The 21,027-nt window shown below is 45.8% G+C and overlaps 1 protein-coding gene across 4 annotated transcripts in view; it reads right to left on the bottom strand.

Annotated features, from left to right (window-relative positions):
• DNAJB2 (DnaJ heat shock protein family (Hsp40) member B2) overlaps window positions 1-21,027 on the bottom strand; it is a 147,509-nt gene that overhangs the window by 42,789 nt on the left and 83,693 nt on the right. For 3 of the 4 annotated variants that reach the window (XM_069227165.1, XM_069227167.1, XM_069227168.1), the window contains exons 4-6: window positions 15,058-15,111; window positions 9,075-9,194; window positions 4,845-4,955 (exon numbers count right to left, since the gene is read on the bottom strand). In XM_069227165.1, the coding sequence (XP_069083266.1) occupies window positions 4,845-4,955; window positions 9,075-9,194; window positions 15,058-15,111 (285 nt within the window). The remainder of the gene's footprint in view (window positions 1-4,844; window positions 4,956-9,074; window positions 9,195-15,057; window positions 15,112-21,027) is intronic. The other variant, XM_069227166.1, reaches the window with a different exon arrangement.

Genomic DNA, 21,027 nt, shown 5'->3' on the forward strand with positions numbered 1-21,027 from the left:
AGCCCTGCCATTGTAAGCACATGCCTGACATCCCTTTAATCACCCTTTCAATACAGACATCTAATCTCCCTGCTGGCAACTGGCAATAAAGCCAGGGGGAACAGTGACCCCAAGGGTAAGTACCCATTGGCTACTACCATTCATTCCCCTCAACGCCCTCTAAATTGAGTATTTAGGGGACCCCCTGATACCAGGACTTCAGATCTTCACTGTACACAAAGGAAGGAGTGGACAAAGAAGTCTGCTGACCCAGGAACCGAGCAGCATGACAGACTTGGTGCCAGCCAGCCTGCCTGCCGCACCCAAGCCTTGAGGAGCAACTGATCTGTTCTGCCACTGCAGCATCCAAGAAACCGGGAGAGCTGGCAGTGCAGATGAGCTGCTTCCTGAGCTGCTTCCCTTCATGTGCAGGCAAACCACGAAAGAGCCCGTGAGGACCGGAACCATCAAACACCCAAAGCCGGACATCACCACTGCACCCGAGCCACCTAGCTAGAGCTGAAGTGGGCCAACGGTGTAAACATGGTTCCCAGGCCCTCCAGAGACAAAGCCCACAATGAGTTCGCCGACTGGACTTCCTGATGGTGCTTGCAGCCTCTTTCTGCAAGCCCCTCCAACCAGGAGTATCCCCGGCACAGGAACCCGACCCCAAAACACACCAGTGCACCCAAGCCCCACAGCCGGAGAAGTGGGCCAACAGTGGCTATACATGCCAGAAGACCAAGGGTCGTGCCCCGCTGTGGGTTCCCGCAGACCAGCCGCCCGGTCCCTGCCTGAAGCCTCTTACTGATCAGAGCAATCTCCACTGAAGTGAATGGGACCCCCGAGGCCGTAAAACAGCTACGCCCCAGAGGCCCCTCCCCCTATAATGGTGAGCTGTTGGGGTGGCCTTGGACCTTGCCACACATTCATCTGAAGTCTACAAGGACAGCCCTGTAAGTTGTACCCATATGCAGTATCTGTTCCTTTCCCAAAGGATAACATTAGGGCATCTAAGGCCGGTCGCCATAGTGCCTCCGAAGGGACCTCTTGGTGCTGCTTTGGACCTTGCACCATACTTAATCTACAGGATTGTTCTTCTGTAGTTGAGGTGTTAGTAAGTGCCTGAATGCAGCATATGTTTCTTTTCCCATAGGAAACCATTAGGGCACCGAGGCTGAAAAGCCCCTCTGCACACGGCCGCCCCAGTGCCGCCCGAGGTGCCCTGTTGCTGCTGCCTTGGACCCTGCCCAATATTTACGTTACCTCCAGAAGATGGGCCCTGTAGGTCCCTGCTAAATACACATATGCAGTATACGTATTTCCCCCACAGGATAACATTAAAGCTCCAAAAACTGCACTGTCAACTTTTGAAAACTGTCTGATACAAATGATCTTGGTATCAAAATGTATATAAAAGAATGTGTTTTTTTATTTTTATAAAGTGGTGTTGTATTTCTTGGAGTGTGTCTCGCTTACTGCCTTTGCGCGTGCAATACATGCTTAGCACCACCCTCTGCTATGCCTAACTGCTCGCCCACACTATCACAAAAGAGATCATTTGGGGTGTCATTTGAGCGTCTGTGATTCTTATGGAATTTGCTTGGACCGTGCAGCTCTTTTTGGTCCTCTAAATAAACAGCCAGCTTCCTACATTGCTCATTTTCAGTCAATTTCTGTTCCTGACTCTTCAACCTACCAATGAGGATCCCAGGAGGCGTGGTCTAGAGTCCTCTTCATGTTTTGTGCTTCACCACATCTCTTGGTAATATCACTTCCTTTAGCTTTTTCTATTCTCTAAGCCAATAATACTCAAAGCTTTTGTTTTCATGTCTCTCACTCAGACACATCTCAAAATGCCGCACAGCCATCTGCCACTGGATGATACAGTTCCATTAGGAGTGTGTTAAAGCTGGATACCAGTGGGGTGCTGTGCTTTTAAACTTGTTTCCCTCCCCCCCCTACTATTCACTCTTATCTCCCTCTCTGTCCACAGCTGACTAATCACATCGGCAATTGAGGCCAGTAATTGTTCCAACTGCTTTCTGTTTTTTTCTTTTATCATGTACTTTGCTTTTTCCGAGAGATTGTTCGTATACGGAGCGGCAGTACTACGTCGCCGGCTTCATGAGCTCTGCCACCAGATCACTATTTCAACCCCAATCCCTGCTGCTGGTCAGTTGTCCTTGTTCATACTGGATTGATCGGTGTCGATGCGCACAGCGATACATTTATATACATGGATGAAGTCACATCACCATTATTAAATTCCCCCGCCGTGCAATCAGTCAACCCCGGCACATAGGTACAGTGTCAGACAGACTGAGAGACCTAAGCCGGAGGTTAATGACTGAGGTCACAGGTGGGGTAACATATAGCCAGCAGCCAAACACACAAACAGGAACACCTGGATCCGATCCCACAGATAGGCAGCAACACCACAATGGTCCCTGCCAGAGGGATGTGTGCATTCCCGAATAAACCGTAAGATATATGCCACGTTAGGAACATATAGCAAATCAGAGTACAGCACACGCAGTGACCACGGGCCCTGAGGCCAGACATCTGGATACATACTTGCTGCCCACATTGGGTCAACGCCAGGATGAAGCCAACCTGCGTCTGTTATCTGGAAGAATATTTACAACTCCTTAACAACTGTTTGCATTGTTTACCAAGAAAAGCACGTCTGGTATGGTATTTTTGCACTCAGAAATGTAAAAACGTACTTCAATCTGATGTACAACAAGAGAGAGAGAGAGAGAGAGTCCTCAGACCCCAGTTCTGTAACTGCTCCCAAGCTGTATTGTTTAGTTAAACAAACAGTTCCCGTTTTGCCAGATGGCTTCTGTCTTTTTAGGTAAATTCTCAATCGAGTGACATTCTGATACTGCACGCTGGCCGAGGTGGCAGCTCAGCCGCAGTCAATGCTTGGAGCTGCCTACGGTCTCACCAGCAGAGGGACACAGAGAGCCTCTAAAACAACTAATGTGACAGATACCACCCCGACTAGGGCAGCATACATGTTGGTGCGCTGGTCTTAGTTAACTGTCACTATTCTACATGCTTGTCTCCAGAGAACACCCAAAGACTCATGTCTGCTAGACACAGCCTTGACAGCTCAGAGTCTCGGTGGCAGCGGCTAGCCGCAATCTAGTCTGCGGCCAGGCACTGACCACTCAATCGACAACGCACACTGGGCCAGGACTATGGCAGGACACTTAATATTTATAAAGGTTTGCAGACCCTCATAATTTTGTACAATTATGACGGACATCTTGTGGGGTCTGTGGCCCTAGCACTGGGTCCATGAATCCTCTATCATGTCAAGACCCTTGGCTATGGGTTTTTGAACCTCTGGAGTTGCACCGGGGAACGAAAAATCAGCATTTATTTATTTTAATTTTAACCCAGGTGGGCGCCCCTTTTGTTCCTTCCCTCCACTCGAGTCGCCCGGTCTGGAAATGCTTCTGTTGCCGCACTTAGGGCTCCTTCATTTTTTTCAGGATGTGCAGCTTGAGTCCCTACATCAAGTAACGGCAGCCGCAAGATCTAGCACATTGTGTCCCGGCAATACAAGAGCTTCAAGTCCGCAAACCGGGGTTTGGAGTCACACAACCAAAATGCACAGCAGTAGAAAAGGCCGCCTTGTCCAAGTGTATTATTTTTTTTATTTCGGTCCATGAATGTTTCAAGAACATGGGTAAGTGGAGGATTAAGAGCTAAGATTCTTCAATCTTGACTAACAACTCAGTTCAACTTGAGGCTTACAAAAAACATTTTTGCTAATGTCAAGAACACTATTGAACAGATTTGCACCAAACCAGGCAAAGGCACTTACTTACCAAGTATGGCTTTGCTCCATTCATCCATTTTTTCTGTTTCAGTAAGCAAATTAAAACAGGAAATGCCACTTTTCTGACCTTCCCCCCCCCTTTTGCCCAAGCCCCACCACCCCCAACTGTATGACAATTTGCATGAAGCGTACAATGTTAACCTTAACAACATACATGTTTGTCGATTGGTTTAAGGGTTTATAATACAACAAAGAACGGATTTCTAACACAAAAAAACAAAACAAAAAAAAGGTCTTACAATGTCATGTGTATCTGTAAAGATGCACTATCACATGTGAGGGTGTCCTGGCGCTGAGCAGGTGTGTGCAGGAAGGTTAAACGAAAAGCCAGCTCTTCAGCTTCTTGTGGAATTCAAGGCGGGGAGGAGGAGGAGGCTCTGAAGTGGAGTAGGAGGCCATTCCACGCTTTAGGAGCTACGCAAGAGAGCGTCTGTTCCCCCAATCGGACTCTGCTCTTCATGACTCTTACACAGATCCCACCGTAAAACAGAGGTGTCTGGGTGGTTGGTGGAAGGAGCTGCGACGGTTCAGGCAGGTGGCACCTAAGTTGTGTAGTGACTTCAGTATTTGTGAGGAGTTTGAAATGAGTGCATTTGTGTATCGGGAGCCAGTGGTGTGGTGGGATGTTGAGAATGAGTCTGGCTGTTGGGTTCTGGGCTGTTTGTAGTCTGCTCGTGAGTTGCTTGGTAATACCCGGGCAGGGGGTGTTCCTGTAGTCCAACCTGCTGGTGACTAGGGCAGGAGTGACAGTTTTTCTAGTGTTGCTTAACTACAGAGTTACTATTGCTGCTGCTGTAATGAATATGGAAACCATGGCTAAGCTCCCTCAAGGGTAATGAAGTGTCCGGATGCACATCTCACAGTCGTAGATGTTGGATACATATATGGAAGCCATGTGTAAGGTTTCACACAGGTAATGACATGACTGTATGTACATCTCACTGGAGCAAGTGACGGGCCACATCTTGGATCTCACACAAGTGATGAAGCAAATGCATGTCTTGCTCACCTGAACCGCTGGGGATGTTGACAGAGAAGACATTTCTAAATCCTTGAGTCCTAATTCCACCACTGCTGCGAGAATGAAGCCCAGATCTGTCCGTAAAAGGGTCAAAATCATCTGGAAAGCAGAGCAATTAGATATTACAGTCCAGGACTTAAATAGGTGGGGATCTCTGGGGAAGAGATGGGTTAGTGCATAGCATGTGTATCTGCAGCAACACATTCCATCGAACACATATCTCGCTTGAAGTCACAGCTGTACTCCTTCAACGGGTCCTCCTGCTCTCTGACCCTACCTTCTCATAGACCAATATTAACCGAGAAGGGAGTGCTATCAAATTACAATGGGGCACCTGGGTAATTAAATTATATAGACAAACTAGGACATCATTTAGTTCATCAAGATGGCAAGTTCTTCATTCAGTCCATAAATACACAGGAGCTGTAATGCAAAATCTTCAAAATGCTTTTATTCTTCAATACAAAAATCCAGCCCAGCTGGTCTTAGTTTATGGCTATGTAATTGGATTACCAAGGAGCCACTTTGTAATTTAATGCAAAAAGAACATATGATGGAAGGAATGCTGAACAAATCAAACATTCACCCCAGTCACAGATCTGGGTTTAATCCATCCTTTTTTTACTCACCATGCCATTCTGCTTTGGACCCCGCTACGGATCAGTCTTGACCCTGCTCCCCAGGGGAACAGTCTAGCCCCAACTGCCAGGCCAGGCCCTCCCTAGATCAGAAACAAGCTTCGTGGGGACAGTTTTAGGGTATCACCCCTCCTCAGCCAGGCTAGCTTGAATCTGGTGACATAGCGAGCGCGGGGCCCACGTCTGGGCATACATTTTCCACTTAGGGTGACAAATGCAAAAAAGAACAGATGAAGGACAGAATGCTGAACAATGCAAACATGCACCCCTATTGCAATGTGGACGTGCTCTCTGCTGCAGGTATTGTTTTGTAGTAAAGCGGGTTATTCGTTGTGCAGGATGGCCCTGTGCATATAGTATGTTCACAACTGTTTCCCTGCAGGAAGCGGTGCCCCATTATGGCACCTGCCTACCTCCGGGTAGCAGAGCAGTCTGAGGCCTACTCTGGTGGAGTAGTGGGGCTAGCAATCTCCATCCACAGGGGGGAGACATCAACAAACAATAAATCATTGTCCAGTCGGTGCCTTTTCTTTCAAGAATGAAAGGTGCAGTTATTACACACTAACTACAACACATTAAATTACAGCTATCGGAGTCAGATGGTGACAATACCTTTGGTGACACCCACGTATCACATTTGATCCACAGTGGCTCATTAGACCTTCCACCTACATGAGATGCAACATCACAATAGAACGGGTTGTCATTCTAGATCAGGCAAACCTATTGGCTCTTGTCCCGTGTGCATCACATCAATATATAAGGCAAGCCTATTAGCTATGTCAAGGGGTCATATTTGACATCTGATCTAGTTATTTTAATCACTGTAGATAATCTGTGAATATCAAAATAACATTTGGTCTTTTGGTGGTGTTTAATTCCTTCATTGACTGGTGGCATGGTGGGCTCCTAACAATCTTAGCCAATAAGAAGCAGCCTCACTTACAAAATCAAAATAGGTAAATCCCTTTGCTAAACCAGCCCCTTCTCTAACAAGTCAGTATTGAGAAGCGATCACCTGACAAACACCCAGTGCAAGGTGTAGTGACTGGTACCTGTGAAAAGAGTGCTGTCACTATGCACAAAAGGACTAGTGGTGAAAACATGAGACCAGACTTTGCACATACCAGCAAACGTCATAGCTGCAAGATGCACCGTTGTTTTATGTGATACCTTCAGCTAATTCTGGCTTTTTACCCAACTGCTCTTTACTATTGGGGTTTTGTTGAGCCATTAGTTACAATGTTAACAGCATAATTTCATGTGCCAGAACAAAAATGTGATCTTTTGTAAAAGGTCAGGACTGACTTAAGGGGACGCTTGCCAGGTATCGCTGTCCAAATAACAGGAGCACCAGCTAAATGTATTCAGGCAAAGAGTGCAGAATCAGTGGTGAGCAATGCCTACAGCGCCAAGATTCAGGTGCCTTACAATGCAGGGCTACAACTTAATCCAGTGTACTTCAAAATGTGAACGCTTTCACAGGCTACTGTGCTGTGGGCCTACAATGTCCTAATATTCAATAAGGAGTAGATTAATGACCCCCAACTGTGTCCAAGAATTTGTTCACTACAACACTTGAATATGGACTCATTTTTTTTCTATTAAAACTCATGTAAACTACAGAGTGAGTGTGAGAGAAAGTGAAATGTGAGAAAGGTTTATGAGATGTGAGTGATTGCAATTCAAAGAATTTCTAAGCTTAAGACAGTCTACAATAAGTCCATTGGACACACTGCCAATGAGATAACACCATGTACCCTGCATTCTATTTCCTTTAAATTAAATATGTGCTTTATACCAATCACTGTAAAAAATTAAAAAAACACTTTATAAACTCTAGAAAAACAGTGTTTTGTCTATTTGGTGGGGTGTTATGCATACGATTAAACACGGATAAGCATCAATTTAAAAAATCTGGGAAATACCACTGAAATCCACATAAAATAAATAGTCAAAACAGGACAGCCTAAAAATATAACAGTTCTTGACAACCCAAAAGATGTATAGGTTTATTACTGGATCCTGTAAAATCAAACTGTGCAAGCATGTTTTACCCCAGCTGACAGGCCGCTGGTTTCTGTGAATTAAGTGGAATGAAGCTGCACTGTAGGCAGATTTCACTTACGTGCGTGATGGAGCACCACCGATTTTACAGTAATCACTACTGACCTATCTATGAAGGCCCCCTAGCGTAAGGCCTACTTGCAGGTACCTTCTGCATCAGGATACCGGTGTGCAAATACAGGGCTGCACATGACGGTCCTCGCGCACACAGCCCTCACACGTGGGCACACGTCTGTTCACGGATAACTAGCCCGGTGCACTGCGGCAGCCTGGTCTTAAAAGGCAGACACTGACGGTAAACACACTCAGTCCAATTACCGTGAGATTTAGGTAGTGAGACTCACCCAAAGTAAAGGCCCAAAAACCGGATGTTCATAAGCAAAAAAAAAAAAAAAAAAAAAAAAAACCTGGTGGCCTAAATAGGCAGAACTCATTTGTTACCCCAGTCCCTCAGATTGTTTTCAGCTCTCTGCATCTCCCATTAGAACCACAGAACAGCCTGCTGAGCAACGGCCTCACAAGTAATGATTAGCAGAAAATTCAGCTTCTGTAGTAACTCAGTGTTAGCATCTGTCCTCACTGGGACCCTCACGAGAGGGTGAAGCCTTATCTGCGTGCTAAGACAAAGAATGAATGCACGCCTCCACCTGCGCACAGCAGCCTGCGCTGGAGGGACCTCAAGTGCTAAGACAAAGAATGAATGCACGCCTCTACCTGCGCACAGCAGCCTGCGCTGGAGGGACCTCAAGTGCTAAGACAAAGAATGAATGCACGCCTCCACCTGCGCACAGCAGCCTGCGCTGGAGGGACCTCAAGTGCTAAGACAAAGAATGAATGCACGCCTCCACCTGCGCACAGCATCCTGCGCTGGAGGGACCGCAAGTGCTAAGACAAAGAATGAATGCACGCCACCACCTGCCCACAGCACCCTGCGCTGGAGGGACCTCAAGTCTTTGGAGGGAAAGTGATGCTTCCATCCATCGCCACTGGGGGGGCGACATAAACCAGAGACAGCTGCTCTTCCTGATATCCAACCAATATGGCCACCACCTCCTGGGCTTCAAAGGTGCTGCACCTAGAATGTGTCTGAGTGACCTGGCATAGGTTGGTGTGGTCCCATTTAACACCAGAGTGGGACTGCGAAGAGTGGATTTTACTAGTCATGACTAATGTCATGATTCGTAATGAGAACCAAAGTATCTGTCTCACATGGTGACATTAAATTTGTCATTTCTCTAGAGACTGTGCTCAGAGTTAAGGGTCCTCCTCAAAACAACATCCTCTAGTGAATGGGTGGCACTCAAGGACACTTAGCACAGGTTTTGTTATCACACGCCAGCCCTAAACCTACCCATCCTCTAGTGAGAGGTCTCTATATACACACACACTGTGCTGATCACATCAACCATCACCACACACTTTGAACCCCAGCGGAGCTCAGCTGTGCTTCAATGCTCTGGGGCCAAAGCTCTGACCTCCCATCAACAGCTTCCAAGATATACTTCTTGCTTACCAAAGAAGTCCGAGAAGGGATCTCTTCCTCCAAAGAACTCACGGAAGACCTCATCCGGACTGCGGAATGTAAATGAAAATCCTGCAAATTCTGGACCCTGGGATGGAACTCCGGAATCTGCTGAAAAGAAATGTCAGGAGATTTTAATATAAGAAACTGAACACAACACAGCAATAAAACGAGATCTGCAATTTAGGAATACATATAATTCAAGCCAGTTTAATTACAGCGAAAACCCCATTTAATGCAATCAGAACATTTACATCGGGTGGCTACTGTGTAACTGCTGATATACGCAAATCGCACCCAAGATCTTCATTCAGCGTGTCAATGCTTAAAAAATACCGTGTGTAGAAAGGACAAAATAGAACTATGTTTGGTGGTGATGGTGCATTTCAGAAATTCACGAAGTTACATTTCATATAAGATAACTCTTAATCTTCCGTGCAAATTCTGGATTTACAGAGTGCTTTCTGCAGCAAGATAAAGGTTCCTTATTTAACCATAATGTAGCGAGAAGCATAGTATAGATGGCAGGCTGTGGGCATGTCAGGGTGCCATTGAAGGAATTTATTGGAGAAGTGTAGGTCCTGAGCGGAGCTTAAGCATACATACCGCACTGGTAGAAAAAAAATAGCTAAACCATGAGGTGGATAACTACTGCAGGAAACGAGCTATTCATGTTACAGCTCACCCTGCAGTGCACCCCAAAGCCTGCACATTACTCTGCAACACCCTACAGTGTAGCTACTCCGTATGAGTTACTCTGTGACCACCTTCAGCATATTCCGCACCAGGCAATCTGACCAGTGCCTCCCTGCAGTATCCCTGGGTCCCTGAGAGCTACCCTGCACCACTCTCACTCGATGCAAGATATCCCGCGGTACCTTGCAGTGTATCTAACTCAATGCACCACTCTGCAACATAGCTTCTATGAAGAGTGCCACAGAGTACCTTACATAGTGACCCACTCCGCACCATCTGCAATATACTGACATCTGGCAAGCTATATTACAGCACTCGGCTGTACATCTCCGTGCATGCAAGCTAACCTGCAGCACTCTCACTTAATGCAAGATATCCTGCGGTACCTTGCAGTGTATCTAACTCAGTGCACCCCTCCGCAACATAGGTCACTATGCAAGGTACTCTGTGGCACTCTTCATAGAAGCTATTCTGCACCATCTGCAATATACGGACGTCTGGCAAGCTATATTACAGCACTCGGCTGTACATCTCCGTGCATGCACGCTATCCTGCCGCACTCCGCAGGTAAGGACGGGGCATTTGTGCTGCGTCCTTCCTGTCTGCAAATGTTTCCCCACTTGTACTCTGAAAACAATGTGAAAGGTGCAGGTGGGGAAATGCCACAAGAGGGTGGCAAGAAGGTGCAAAAAGAGGGATCCTTAAAGGTATATAGGGCAAACCTGTCAGGGGAAATGGCAGTATCAGTAAACCATAAGGCCACCCTACTATAACATGTGTAACATTGCAATATGTGTATACAACATTTATATAGAGTCCATACATAAACTTGACTACTTCTCTTTATTATATATTGATTCACATCAAAATACTCATAATACATAGATATTCCTTTTCAAAATTACAGTATTATATCAACAATGAAACAAACTAGACCTAATAAAGAAAAAGAGAAACTTATGTACCCCTCTACATCAGTCAATCACACCTCGCATCCATAATAGGTTCAACTATCATTAACCCCCACTCAACCATACTTACACTAAATCAAGCATACCGTTCACTGGCTTTATATCAATCCCCTTCTATTTTTTAAATTGTATTTTCAATATCTAAAATATAGCATTGCCATCTGATTCAAACATACATGAAATTGTATTTTATGTTTACTACTGTCAGGGTCGTTCTTCCCAGGTTAAAAGGTGCTAACCAGAATGGTACTCACTGCCCTTCAAAGATCGAATACTTATTCTTTTTTATACAGATCCTATCATTGCAAAAGGTGGCAAGCAACTATTACTGGGACATGACCCTGTGTACCATTAGTCACTGATCGTCGACTATAAACTCAGTTTACTACACATATGTAGTTTGATTAATCAGTTCTGTATACTGTGCCAGTTTATGAAATATACTTTCTTCAGTGTTATTGTGCAGCTCTGAAAAAGTCATTGTGACAAAACACGTGTCGGCTGCCCATTCGTATTGGACTGTGACCTGGGATGCAAGAAGTGTGAAGAAAAAAAATACAACTACAGAAAACTACGGACTAACAGCAGATCATTTTATGCTGGTTGGAATACCTGTGTGTGCCCTGGTTCTGTGATCTATTGATGCACAAGGCCAGACTCCATTCTGGGCCCTATACTGCTCACCCTAGATTTAGGGTGGACTACAGAGTTAGCACCAGCCTTACTCAAACCTCGCCTAACTGTTACATTTCACTTACTGTTGGTAACGTATTGAATGTGCGGACATCGGGGCATTGCCACCTTTTTGTTGGTGTTGTTCAAAGGGTGAAGATAGGACTAACAAAAACGAGAATGTGGCACAAACACCCAAGCCTAGAGTTCATCAATATTTGCCCTGATAGCCACAAATACACTCTGTATGCATCCCGCGGTAGTGTGGCACTCTGTGGAGCTGTTTTGTGAGATGCTGCAATATAACTCACACCAGCTTCAGCAGTTTGTAGGCCATATCGGTCCATGCCAGTAATTCTGCACCATTCTGCAATCTCTCTCAATTCACGCATGCTTTAGTAGAGCACGCAAGTCCATCCTACGCCATGCAACTTATTGTGTGGAACCTTGCAGTGTATCTCGCGCCCTGCAGCACATCTCACACCAGGCAATATATCTCACTGCAAGTGAACTACGCTGTGACGCTACGCAATGTCTCCCTCTCCATAGGAGCTATGCCTGTTATTCTGCAGCACACTGTAGTATCTCTCACTCCTTGCAAACTATAGCATGGCACTGTGCAATGCTTCTCGCACGCTGAGCTATCCTGGGGCAGAGGAAACCCACTACTCTAGCAGTGTAAGCAGGGCTGCCACTGGGCCCGATGAGCTGGTGAACTTGCTGCCACTTAAACATTCACTAATTCTTATTCGGCCTTTTCTGACTGCAGACCAAAAGCGTATAAATTCTACCGTTAGGGAATGCAACAGAGGAAGGCTGGCAGCCACTGACTGACATGCACTGAAGGAAACCGAGACGGATATACATTTTAAAAGGAAGAAAAAAAGATAGACGGCCTAATAGAAAAACAATGACCCTGAGAAAGAAAGTTAAGAAAGAAAACTTAATGAGGGGGCAAAAACTATTAGGAGATAAACAGGGAAGAAAGAAAGGAAAGAAGGGTGGCAGGAAAGAAACATGAAATGAAAAGGGAAATAAAATTGAAAGGTAGAATGGAAAGGTGAAGAATGAATGGATGTCAGGGTGAAAGGGTGAATGGGTGAAAGAATGTCAGGGTGAAAAGGTGAAAGAATGTCAGGGTGAAAAGGTGAAAGAATGTCAGGGTGAAAGGGTGAAAGAATGTCAGGGTGAAAGGGTGAAAGAATGTCAGGGTGAAAGGGTGAAAGAATGTCAGGGTGAAAGGGTGAAAGAATGTCAGGGTGAAAGGGTGAAAGAATGTCAGGGTGAAAGGGTGAAAGAATGTCAGGGTGAAAGGGTGAAAGAATGTCAGGGTGAAAGGGTGAAAGAATGTCAGGGTGAAAGGGTGAAAGAATGTCAGGGTGAAAGGGTGAAAGAATGTCAGGGTGAAAGGGTGAAAGAATGTCAGGGTGAAAGGGTGAAAGAATGAAAATGTCAGGGTGAAAGGGTGAAAGAATGAAAATGTCAGGGTGAAAGGGTGAAAGAGTGAAAATGTCAGGGTGAAAGGGTGAAAGAGTGAAAATGTCAGGGTGAAAGGGTGAAAGAGTGAAAATGTCAGGGTGAAAGAGTGAAAATGTCAGGGTGAAAGGGTGAAAATGTCAGGGTGAAAGGGTGAAAGAATGTCAGGGTGAAAGGGTGAAAGAATGTCAGGGTGAAAGGGTGAAAGAATGTCAGGGTGAAAGGGTGAAAGAATGTCAGGGTGAAAGGGTGAAAGAATGTCAGGGTGAAAGAATGTCAGGGTGAAAGGATGAATGGATGTCAGGGTGAAAGGATGAATGGATGTCAGGGTGAAAGGATGAATGGATGTCAGGGTGAAAGGATGAATGGATGTCAGGGTGAAAGGATGAATGGATGTCAGGGTGAAAGGATGAATGGATGTCAGGGTGAAAGGATGAATGGATGTCAGGGTGAAAGGATGAATGGATGTCAGGGTGAAAGGATGAATGGATGTCAGGGTGAAAGGATGAATGGATGTCAGGGTGAAAGGATGAATGGATGTCAGGGTGAAAGGATGAATGGATGTCAGGGTGAAAGGGTGAATGGATGTCAGGGTGAAAGGGTGAATGGATGTCAGGGTGAAAGGGTGAATGGGTGTCAGGGTGAAAGGGTGAATGGGTGTCAGGGTGAAAGGGTGTCAGGGTGAAAGGGTGAATGGGTGTCAGGGTGAAAGGGTGAATGGATGTCAGGGTGAAAGGGTGAATGGATGTCAGGGTGAAAGGGTGAATGGATGTCAGGGTGAAAGGGTGAATGGATGTCAGGGTGAAAGGGTGAATGGATGTCAGGGTGAAAGGGTGAATGGATGTCAGGGTGAAAGGGTGAATGGATGTCAGGGTGAAAGGGTGAATGGATGTCAGGGTGAAAGGGTGAATGGATGTCAGGGTGAAAGGGTGAATGGATGTCAGGGTGAAAGGGTGAATGGATGTCAGGGTGAAAGGATGTCAGGGTGAAAGGGTGAATGGATGTCAGGGTGAAAGGGTGAATGGATGTCAGGGTGAAAGGGTGAATGGATGTCAGGGTGAAAGGGTGAATGGATGTCAGGGTGAAAGGGTGAAAGATGGCAGGGTGAAAGGGTGAATGGATGTCAGGGTGAAAGGGTGAATGGATGTCAGGGTGAAAGGGTGAATGGATGTCAGGGTGAAAGGGTGAATGGATGTCAGGGTGAAAGGGTGAATGGATGTCAGGGTGAAAGGGTGAATGGATGTCAGGGTGAAAGGGTGAATGGATGTCAGGGTGAAAGGGTGAATGGATGTCAGGGTGAATGGATGTCAGGGTGAATGGATGTCAGGGTGAAAGGGTGAATGGATGTCAGGGTGAATGGATGTCAGGGTGAAAGGGTGAATGGATGTCAGGGTGAAAGGGTGAAAGGGTGAATGGATGTCAGGGTGAATGGATGTCAGGGTGAAAGGATGTCAGGGTGAAAGGGTGAATGGATGTCAGGGTGAAAGGGTGAATGGATGTCAGGGTGAAAGGATGGTTAATATAAGGGTGAAATGTTGGAAAACTGAAAGGATCAACAGTTGAAAGGGTGAATGATGGAACGATGAACAGATAGAGAAGACTGAATGGATAGGTGAATGCACAGATGCAAGAATGGGCTGATGGATGAAAAGATGAATGTATAATTGAAAGAATGTAATGGATGGATAGGAAAATAACTGGTTGACTAGGCGATGGGTGTGTGCACAGAATGGTAAAAGTGTGGAGAGTTCAGATGGATGGATGAACAGATGGAAGAATGAAGGATAGATTGAATGAAAGGAACTCCTGAAAGGAGCATCAGGTGTGCTCGCTTCTGCGTGCTCATGTAATTAGTTATGTCTCAAGCAGGGTTATTTGAATGTTCTGTCTAATCACGATATCTCACTACATGCAAGGAACTTAGTGGCACTCTGCAGCATATCTCCCTCCAGGCGAGCTATCCGGCAGGACTCGGGAGTACATCTAACAGCATGCAAGCAATTATACGGCACTCTTCAATACAGTTCAGGTCGTTAATTAAAACATGAAAGGTTTGTTCTGACCAGTGACAGGCTATCCTCATCATCTGAATCAGAATGCCAGAGGTCTATTCATTACAGGGAGAGGTGAGACGGAAGGTGCTTAGTTATGGCACTTACCAGCTCCTCTCAGGCCTTCCTTTCCATATCGGTCATAGACGTCCCGCTTGCGCTCTAGGGAGAATCAGAGACATGAATAAATTGAGCTATAGCCATCACTTTTCTGAATGCCAAGAGGTTGAAGCCGTCACCACAGATAAACCAAAGAGAAGTAGATGTTCAGAGCGAGCACCCAGTTGGGTCATTAACATGATAGCTTTATGTACCTGTAACAATAGTTCACAGCACTGGGATCTCATTTAGATGCTCTTACGACTTGATTACCAGGAGACGCGGGTGCTGCAGCATCTTATTGGGATCTTCCATTAAATACTGCTTCGATCTCCTTTCACCATATGCGGTCAATAGATTGACAGATCCTTTTGCATCAAGGTCCATTTGAGGGCAAAAGTCTCCACCTTCAGTAGGGTAGGAGGACAATGTGTAGCAGCTCGACAATAACATTTCTGGACATTTATGTCACAGGGAAGCTTCTTTAAAATATCAGGATACTCAGAACACACTGCAATGATCTCATGGGAGGAGAGAAATGAGAATCTGGCTTGGTTTAAAAAGGTTTATGTATTTAAGTTGCTCTACTTGGGGATCCCTCCTTTTTCTGAAATGAAGCCTGGAAAAGGTTAATCCTTCTTCTACAGACTGGTTTTTGCAGTTTTCAGTAAGACGGAAAAAGCCCACCAGTGATGCCTGATCTCAGACAGCTTTCTAACAACTTCTGTTGATAGAAGAACTTGATACAATGGGTTACTCACTTAGGAATTACTACACACTAGGACAACCTTACAGTGACCCTGACACCTTAAGATAGTGAAATCTATAGCTCTTTGCACATAATAAATCAATGATCCACGGCATCAGTTTGTGCACTTCAGCTTGTGTTAAAGGATCAGAAAGAGAACAGGAAAAGTGATGGATTCTCCCTCCTAAATGTAAATCAGTAGGAATTGTTTAGTTATGTTTTGTAAATGAGTAGTGTTTCCATCAAGATAAATTGTCCTTTGGACTTCTTCAGTCCTTTTAATCAGACTAATTTCTGAGTTTCATTTCTATGAATCAGGTGACCACATGTGCCAGACAGCTACACCTAATGGCACAGAGGACTGACGAAGATGAAAATGTTTCATCGGCCTGTTTACAAGAACTAAAGACAACCCTACAACTATGATGTGCAAATGTTAGACAGAGGTCAGACTTGAGCGCTCTGAAGCAGCTTGAAATACAAGGTCAATAAATAAATGTTAAACATTATGCACCCTCGCCTACATCCAGGAGCAAAGATCTAGGGCCTCATTATGACCCTGGCGGTAGAGAACCGCCAGGGCCAACGGGGGCGGGAGCACCGCCGACAGGCCGGCGGTGCTCCCTTGGGCATTCTGACCGCGGCGCTTTGGCCGCGGTCAGAAAGGGAAAACCGCTGGTCTCCCGCCGGTTTTCCACTGCCCCTAAGAATCCTCCAAGGCGGCGCAGCTCGCTGCGCCGCCGAGGGGATTCTGACAATCCTTACCGCCATCCTGTTCCTGGCGGCTCGCCCGCCAGGAACAGGATGGCGGTAAGGATTGTCGTGGGGCCCCTGGGGGCCCCTGCAGTGCCCATGCCAATGGCATGGGCACTGCAGGGGCCCCCGTAAGAGGGCCCCGCTAGAACTTCACTGTCTGCGTAGCAGACAGTGAAATACGCGACGGGTGCAGTAGCACCCGTCGCACCTTCCCACTCCGCCGGCTCGATTACGAGCCGGCATCCTCGTGGGAAGGGAGTTTTTCCCTGGGCTGGCGGGCGGTCTTTTGGAGACCGCCCGCCAGCCCAGGGAAAAACTCATAATACCCTCCGCGGTCTTCTGACCGCGGAGAGGTATTATGGAGGGCGGCATCCTGGCGGGCGGCCTCCGCCGCCCGCCAGGGTCGTAATGAGGCCCCTAATTTCTTAGGCAGCTTGATGAGAGAACTCACTCATAAGTAAATGAGATGCCATTTCAGAGGCTATCTGTATTATCAAGATATTTCTTGAACTGTGACTGAAACAGTACTGCCCAGAGATTTGCATTCTGCGTATCTGGATGCAAAGTTCAAACATTCCTCTAGGCCTGAAATCTTTGACAGGTTCCTTTTGTGGGTAATCAGAGAAGCCTCAGTTGAGAGCAGTTGATTCCAGGCAAGTGATCTATGCCCAAATTCACTTCCTCGGAGATAGCACCAAATGATACCTAGTAAAGCACCCTAAGTCTCTGGCCCTCAGCAACATCGAAACCAGTAAAAGGTTTGAGGATAGTCCAAAGAAGGAAAGACCGAGGGCCACATTTCACTTAAGAGAAACAACATCACAGGCAAGTGCTCTCACTAGCTAAGGATATGATGTACAGAAGCAGGCATTAGTTCTGTTGTGCAGCAGTGTCTTACAGCAAGAGAAGTCTATCCACAAAGGTGCACCTTGGCATCCCAGTTGCAACTACAGGTAGGCTAACTTCACATACTGACCTCCTAGAGCAGATACGCCAGCAGCACGGTCTGCCTGGCCTTCCAGGTTCCCCACTCAGCAGACTGCAGGAGGCAGAGATGCATGTACAGACCCTGCTTGGGGGCCCTTGGACCTTGCAGTGGCTGCCTACAGAGATCTGATACTGTTGATCAACTAAGAACTGTCCATTCAGACTCCTATTGTCTTGTGTCTCTTTTTTGCTGATCACATTCACATGACTCACTAAGCACCAAGGAGTCTTCTTCATTCCTACTCAGCACCTTCTAACTGCACCTGTTCTGCCCCCATTGATTCAGGAAAACAAATACCATCAAAGATAACTAATTCGCTTAAGAGGAGCTGAGCCTTGGGACCGACCCCTGCTGACTGATTGCATCACGAGGCCATTGCACCTTCAGGTCGTAAACGGAGAAACTCAAAGCCTTAGCCAACAGTCCTGTGTTTTAAAACATCAAGACGCCTACTGGGGCAGATTACGGGTTATATGTCCAAGTGTACTTTGCATACAAAATTACCAAGGCTGTTGATTGCTCTATATAAGGGCCCCACGATCTCATTTTTCCCCGGCCTTCAAAGGCGGGGTGCATTTATGTGGTTTTGCTGAAATTAAGCACAGGGAGTAAGGCGTAGAAAAAGATCTACAGTTGTTATATAGAAAACAGCACAGACATCCACAATTGTGTACGGACTTTGCAAAATGCTATTCACCCCATTACGTACCATCAGTAAAAACTAAACTTGTTTTTCCACTGTTGTGATGTTTCACTGGTCACTGTCTATTCAAACTGTATGGTTTATGCCTACTGGATGGATGTGGGACCAAAATAAAACTGTTCTGGGGGTAAATGAATAAAGAGAAATGTGTTCATAACAGGATTCTGGATGATGTCATAGACCAGTGGTTCTTAACCTTTTGACTTTTGTGGACCCCGGCTTAACCATTACTGGAACCCAGGGACTCCCAGTGAATCATTATTGTAGTCCGGGGGCTCCCACTGAGTAGTCACTGGAAGGCAGGGACCCCTGGTATGCGCATTTGTGATCAAATGAACCACACAACAGTAAAAAAAAAAGAATAAAAAAAAAGAAAAAAAAAAGAAACAAGTATCCCTCAAACAAATATACAAATGAACATATGTTAATTCATAAACAAACAAAATTGAGGCCACTCATCCTCCATACTGTATTCTGTCTGATGCGCCTTCAATGCCTCCATGAATCTGAGGCCACTAACAACTTTTAGCCTCCAATTTAAAATTCTTTCATATTTACAGAATGTTTTGAAACTTAATTGTACATTTTGCTTCTTTATAATCTATCAATGTATTAATTAGTTAATATTTAATTTTCTAAGCAGTCGCGGACTCCCCGAGTAGGCTTAGAGGACTCCAGGGATCCATGGGCCACATGATAAGAACCCCTGTCATAAACAACTAGTCTATACTTCAAACCCGTTGATGAAAGACATCCCTGTTATTCGCAGTCACCCATCTAGAACGCTATGAAGTGTGATCAAAGATAGAACCAGAGGTCAGGAGGGAGTACCAGTTTGAAGGAAATATGATGGAAAGAGATAAAAACAAGCAACATGAGAAGGACAAAAATAAGCTATTTCTAGGTTTCACTGGGGACCAAGTAATGAAGAGTGCATCATGGGGATGGGAGGATGGGCCTGAAGGAGGTGAGGAGAATGATTCCAATGTCCTGCTTCAGTCTCGGCCTGAGACTTTCCCACACTGCCCTCTCTGCTCACGGGAGGGTCCTCAGTGGGTCTCTTCACTCAAGCCCCTTCAGCCACACCCAGTTCCAGCTTTTTCATCTTTTCAGATGAAATGAAACTTGACCAGCTCATTACTGACCTCATGAGAGGCTGGGATGAACATTCCCAGCACCTCCAAAGATCCCAGCCTGTGCTTTCAGATGCGTACCATACATCCGCCTGCGCTTTGTGCGCGAGCTTCTAGTTTCAACAGGCTGACCTGTTACTTTCCAACCTGCAATGAAGCCACACCACAATGTTTAATTCAAGTCATTCCAACTCCTCCAGGACCTTTTTGTTAGACCTGATGTGGCAACATCTCTTTTGCCCTCAAACGGGGGCTTTCAATTTCATGTTTTTCAAGATGACCATATGGATGTTGGCCTTTACAAACATCTGCCATCTGGCTTCACTGAATACGATCTACTGGACGAGATGTATCCATTTTCTGGTGACACATGGGGTCAATCCGGAGTACATTAGGTTTGTGTTTCATGTTTGGCATACAGCAGTGGTTAGGGTCTTCTGAAAGGGGATCCGAAAGAAGACTGATGCAAGATTCGCATGCTCGTGCAGAACCCTTACTATTTCCATCATCCGTCCTCATCCTTTTGTGGCCACTCCTCACATTCCCCCAGGCCTTAATAGCTCACTGTGAAGTTGATGCCATCTCCAAAGCTAAAAGTCTGGCCCAGAGATGATTTTGCCACAATGGAAGGTTTGATGGATGTTGTATGTCAGGAGGTGGGAGAAGGAGCTTGGGGCTCATTTCTAGGATACAGAGAGGGACTTCCTGCTGGGCAGTTAACCCAAAGTGTACTAAATATCAAAGGGGGCCTCTACTGTGCTAGCTCTTAGGGGACAACTATAAGTTTTAAGTCTTTCTGACTGGTACAATTCTTTAGGCGATTCTTCTGGTTGTTCATTTCTTCATAAGCATCCAGATTGCTCTTCTTCGTATTTCCATGGTGGACGAACTAGAATGAGTTCACTAGAACCAAGTCGGGGCTCATTTGGTTTGGCCATGGCCTCCAGATTATGCAGTAGTGCGCCTCTGACATTTGTTGCCTCTTCTGAAAACCTTACCCACAATTGCTCAATGAAGGGACTCAGAGAGCTCAGATTTGTTTGGACAGCTCACTTTTTTGTATCTGGAACACCTACAAAGTATGAATCTCAGTGGGTTTTTCCATTGCACATCCCGTTCAGAAATGTTTCTGAAGCATGATCCCAGGGTCTCTAGGTGATTTTCAACTTTATTACATATCTATATATGATTGTGCTTTACTCTTATTTAAAAAAAAATATATATATATTTTGTTTTTTTTACACAAAGTCTCTGCTTTGTGTATGGGTATGCTATTTTAACTTGCAGGGATTTAGACCAACATGGCAAAGAATGATAAAGCAAGCGTAAGCAATAACAGGAGCTCGTCAGAGAGGGGCGTTGCTCGAACAGCTATCATGGCGGACGCGCGTTAAGCTAGCTCTGCAGCTCACACCAGTTATCCAGTAATTATCCTGCCGGGAGCCTGCCATCTAAAAGTATACACCTCCCACTTCGTATTGCCCGTTCACTCTGCTGTCACTATGTGCACGTTTGCAGCAGTGGGAGGTGAGGAAGCGGCACAGTGACACACATTTGCATGAACCTGAAGCTAGGCCCTGGCACGCGGGTGTCTGACTCGCTGTTGCTGGTGGTAGCGTATCGTTCATATCATAGATGCCGATACATCACT

The sequence above is a fragment of the Pleurodeles waltl genome, chromosome 3_2 (assembly GCF_031143425.1).
Source record: "Pleurodeles waltl isolate 20211129_DDA chromosome 3_2, aPleWal1.hap1.20221129, whole genome shotgun sequence".
Taxonomy (NCBI): Eukaryota; Metazoa; Chordata; class Amphibia; order Caudata; family Salamandridae; genus Pleurodeles; species Pleurodeles waltl.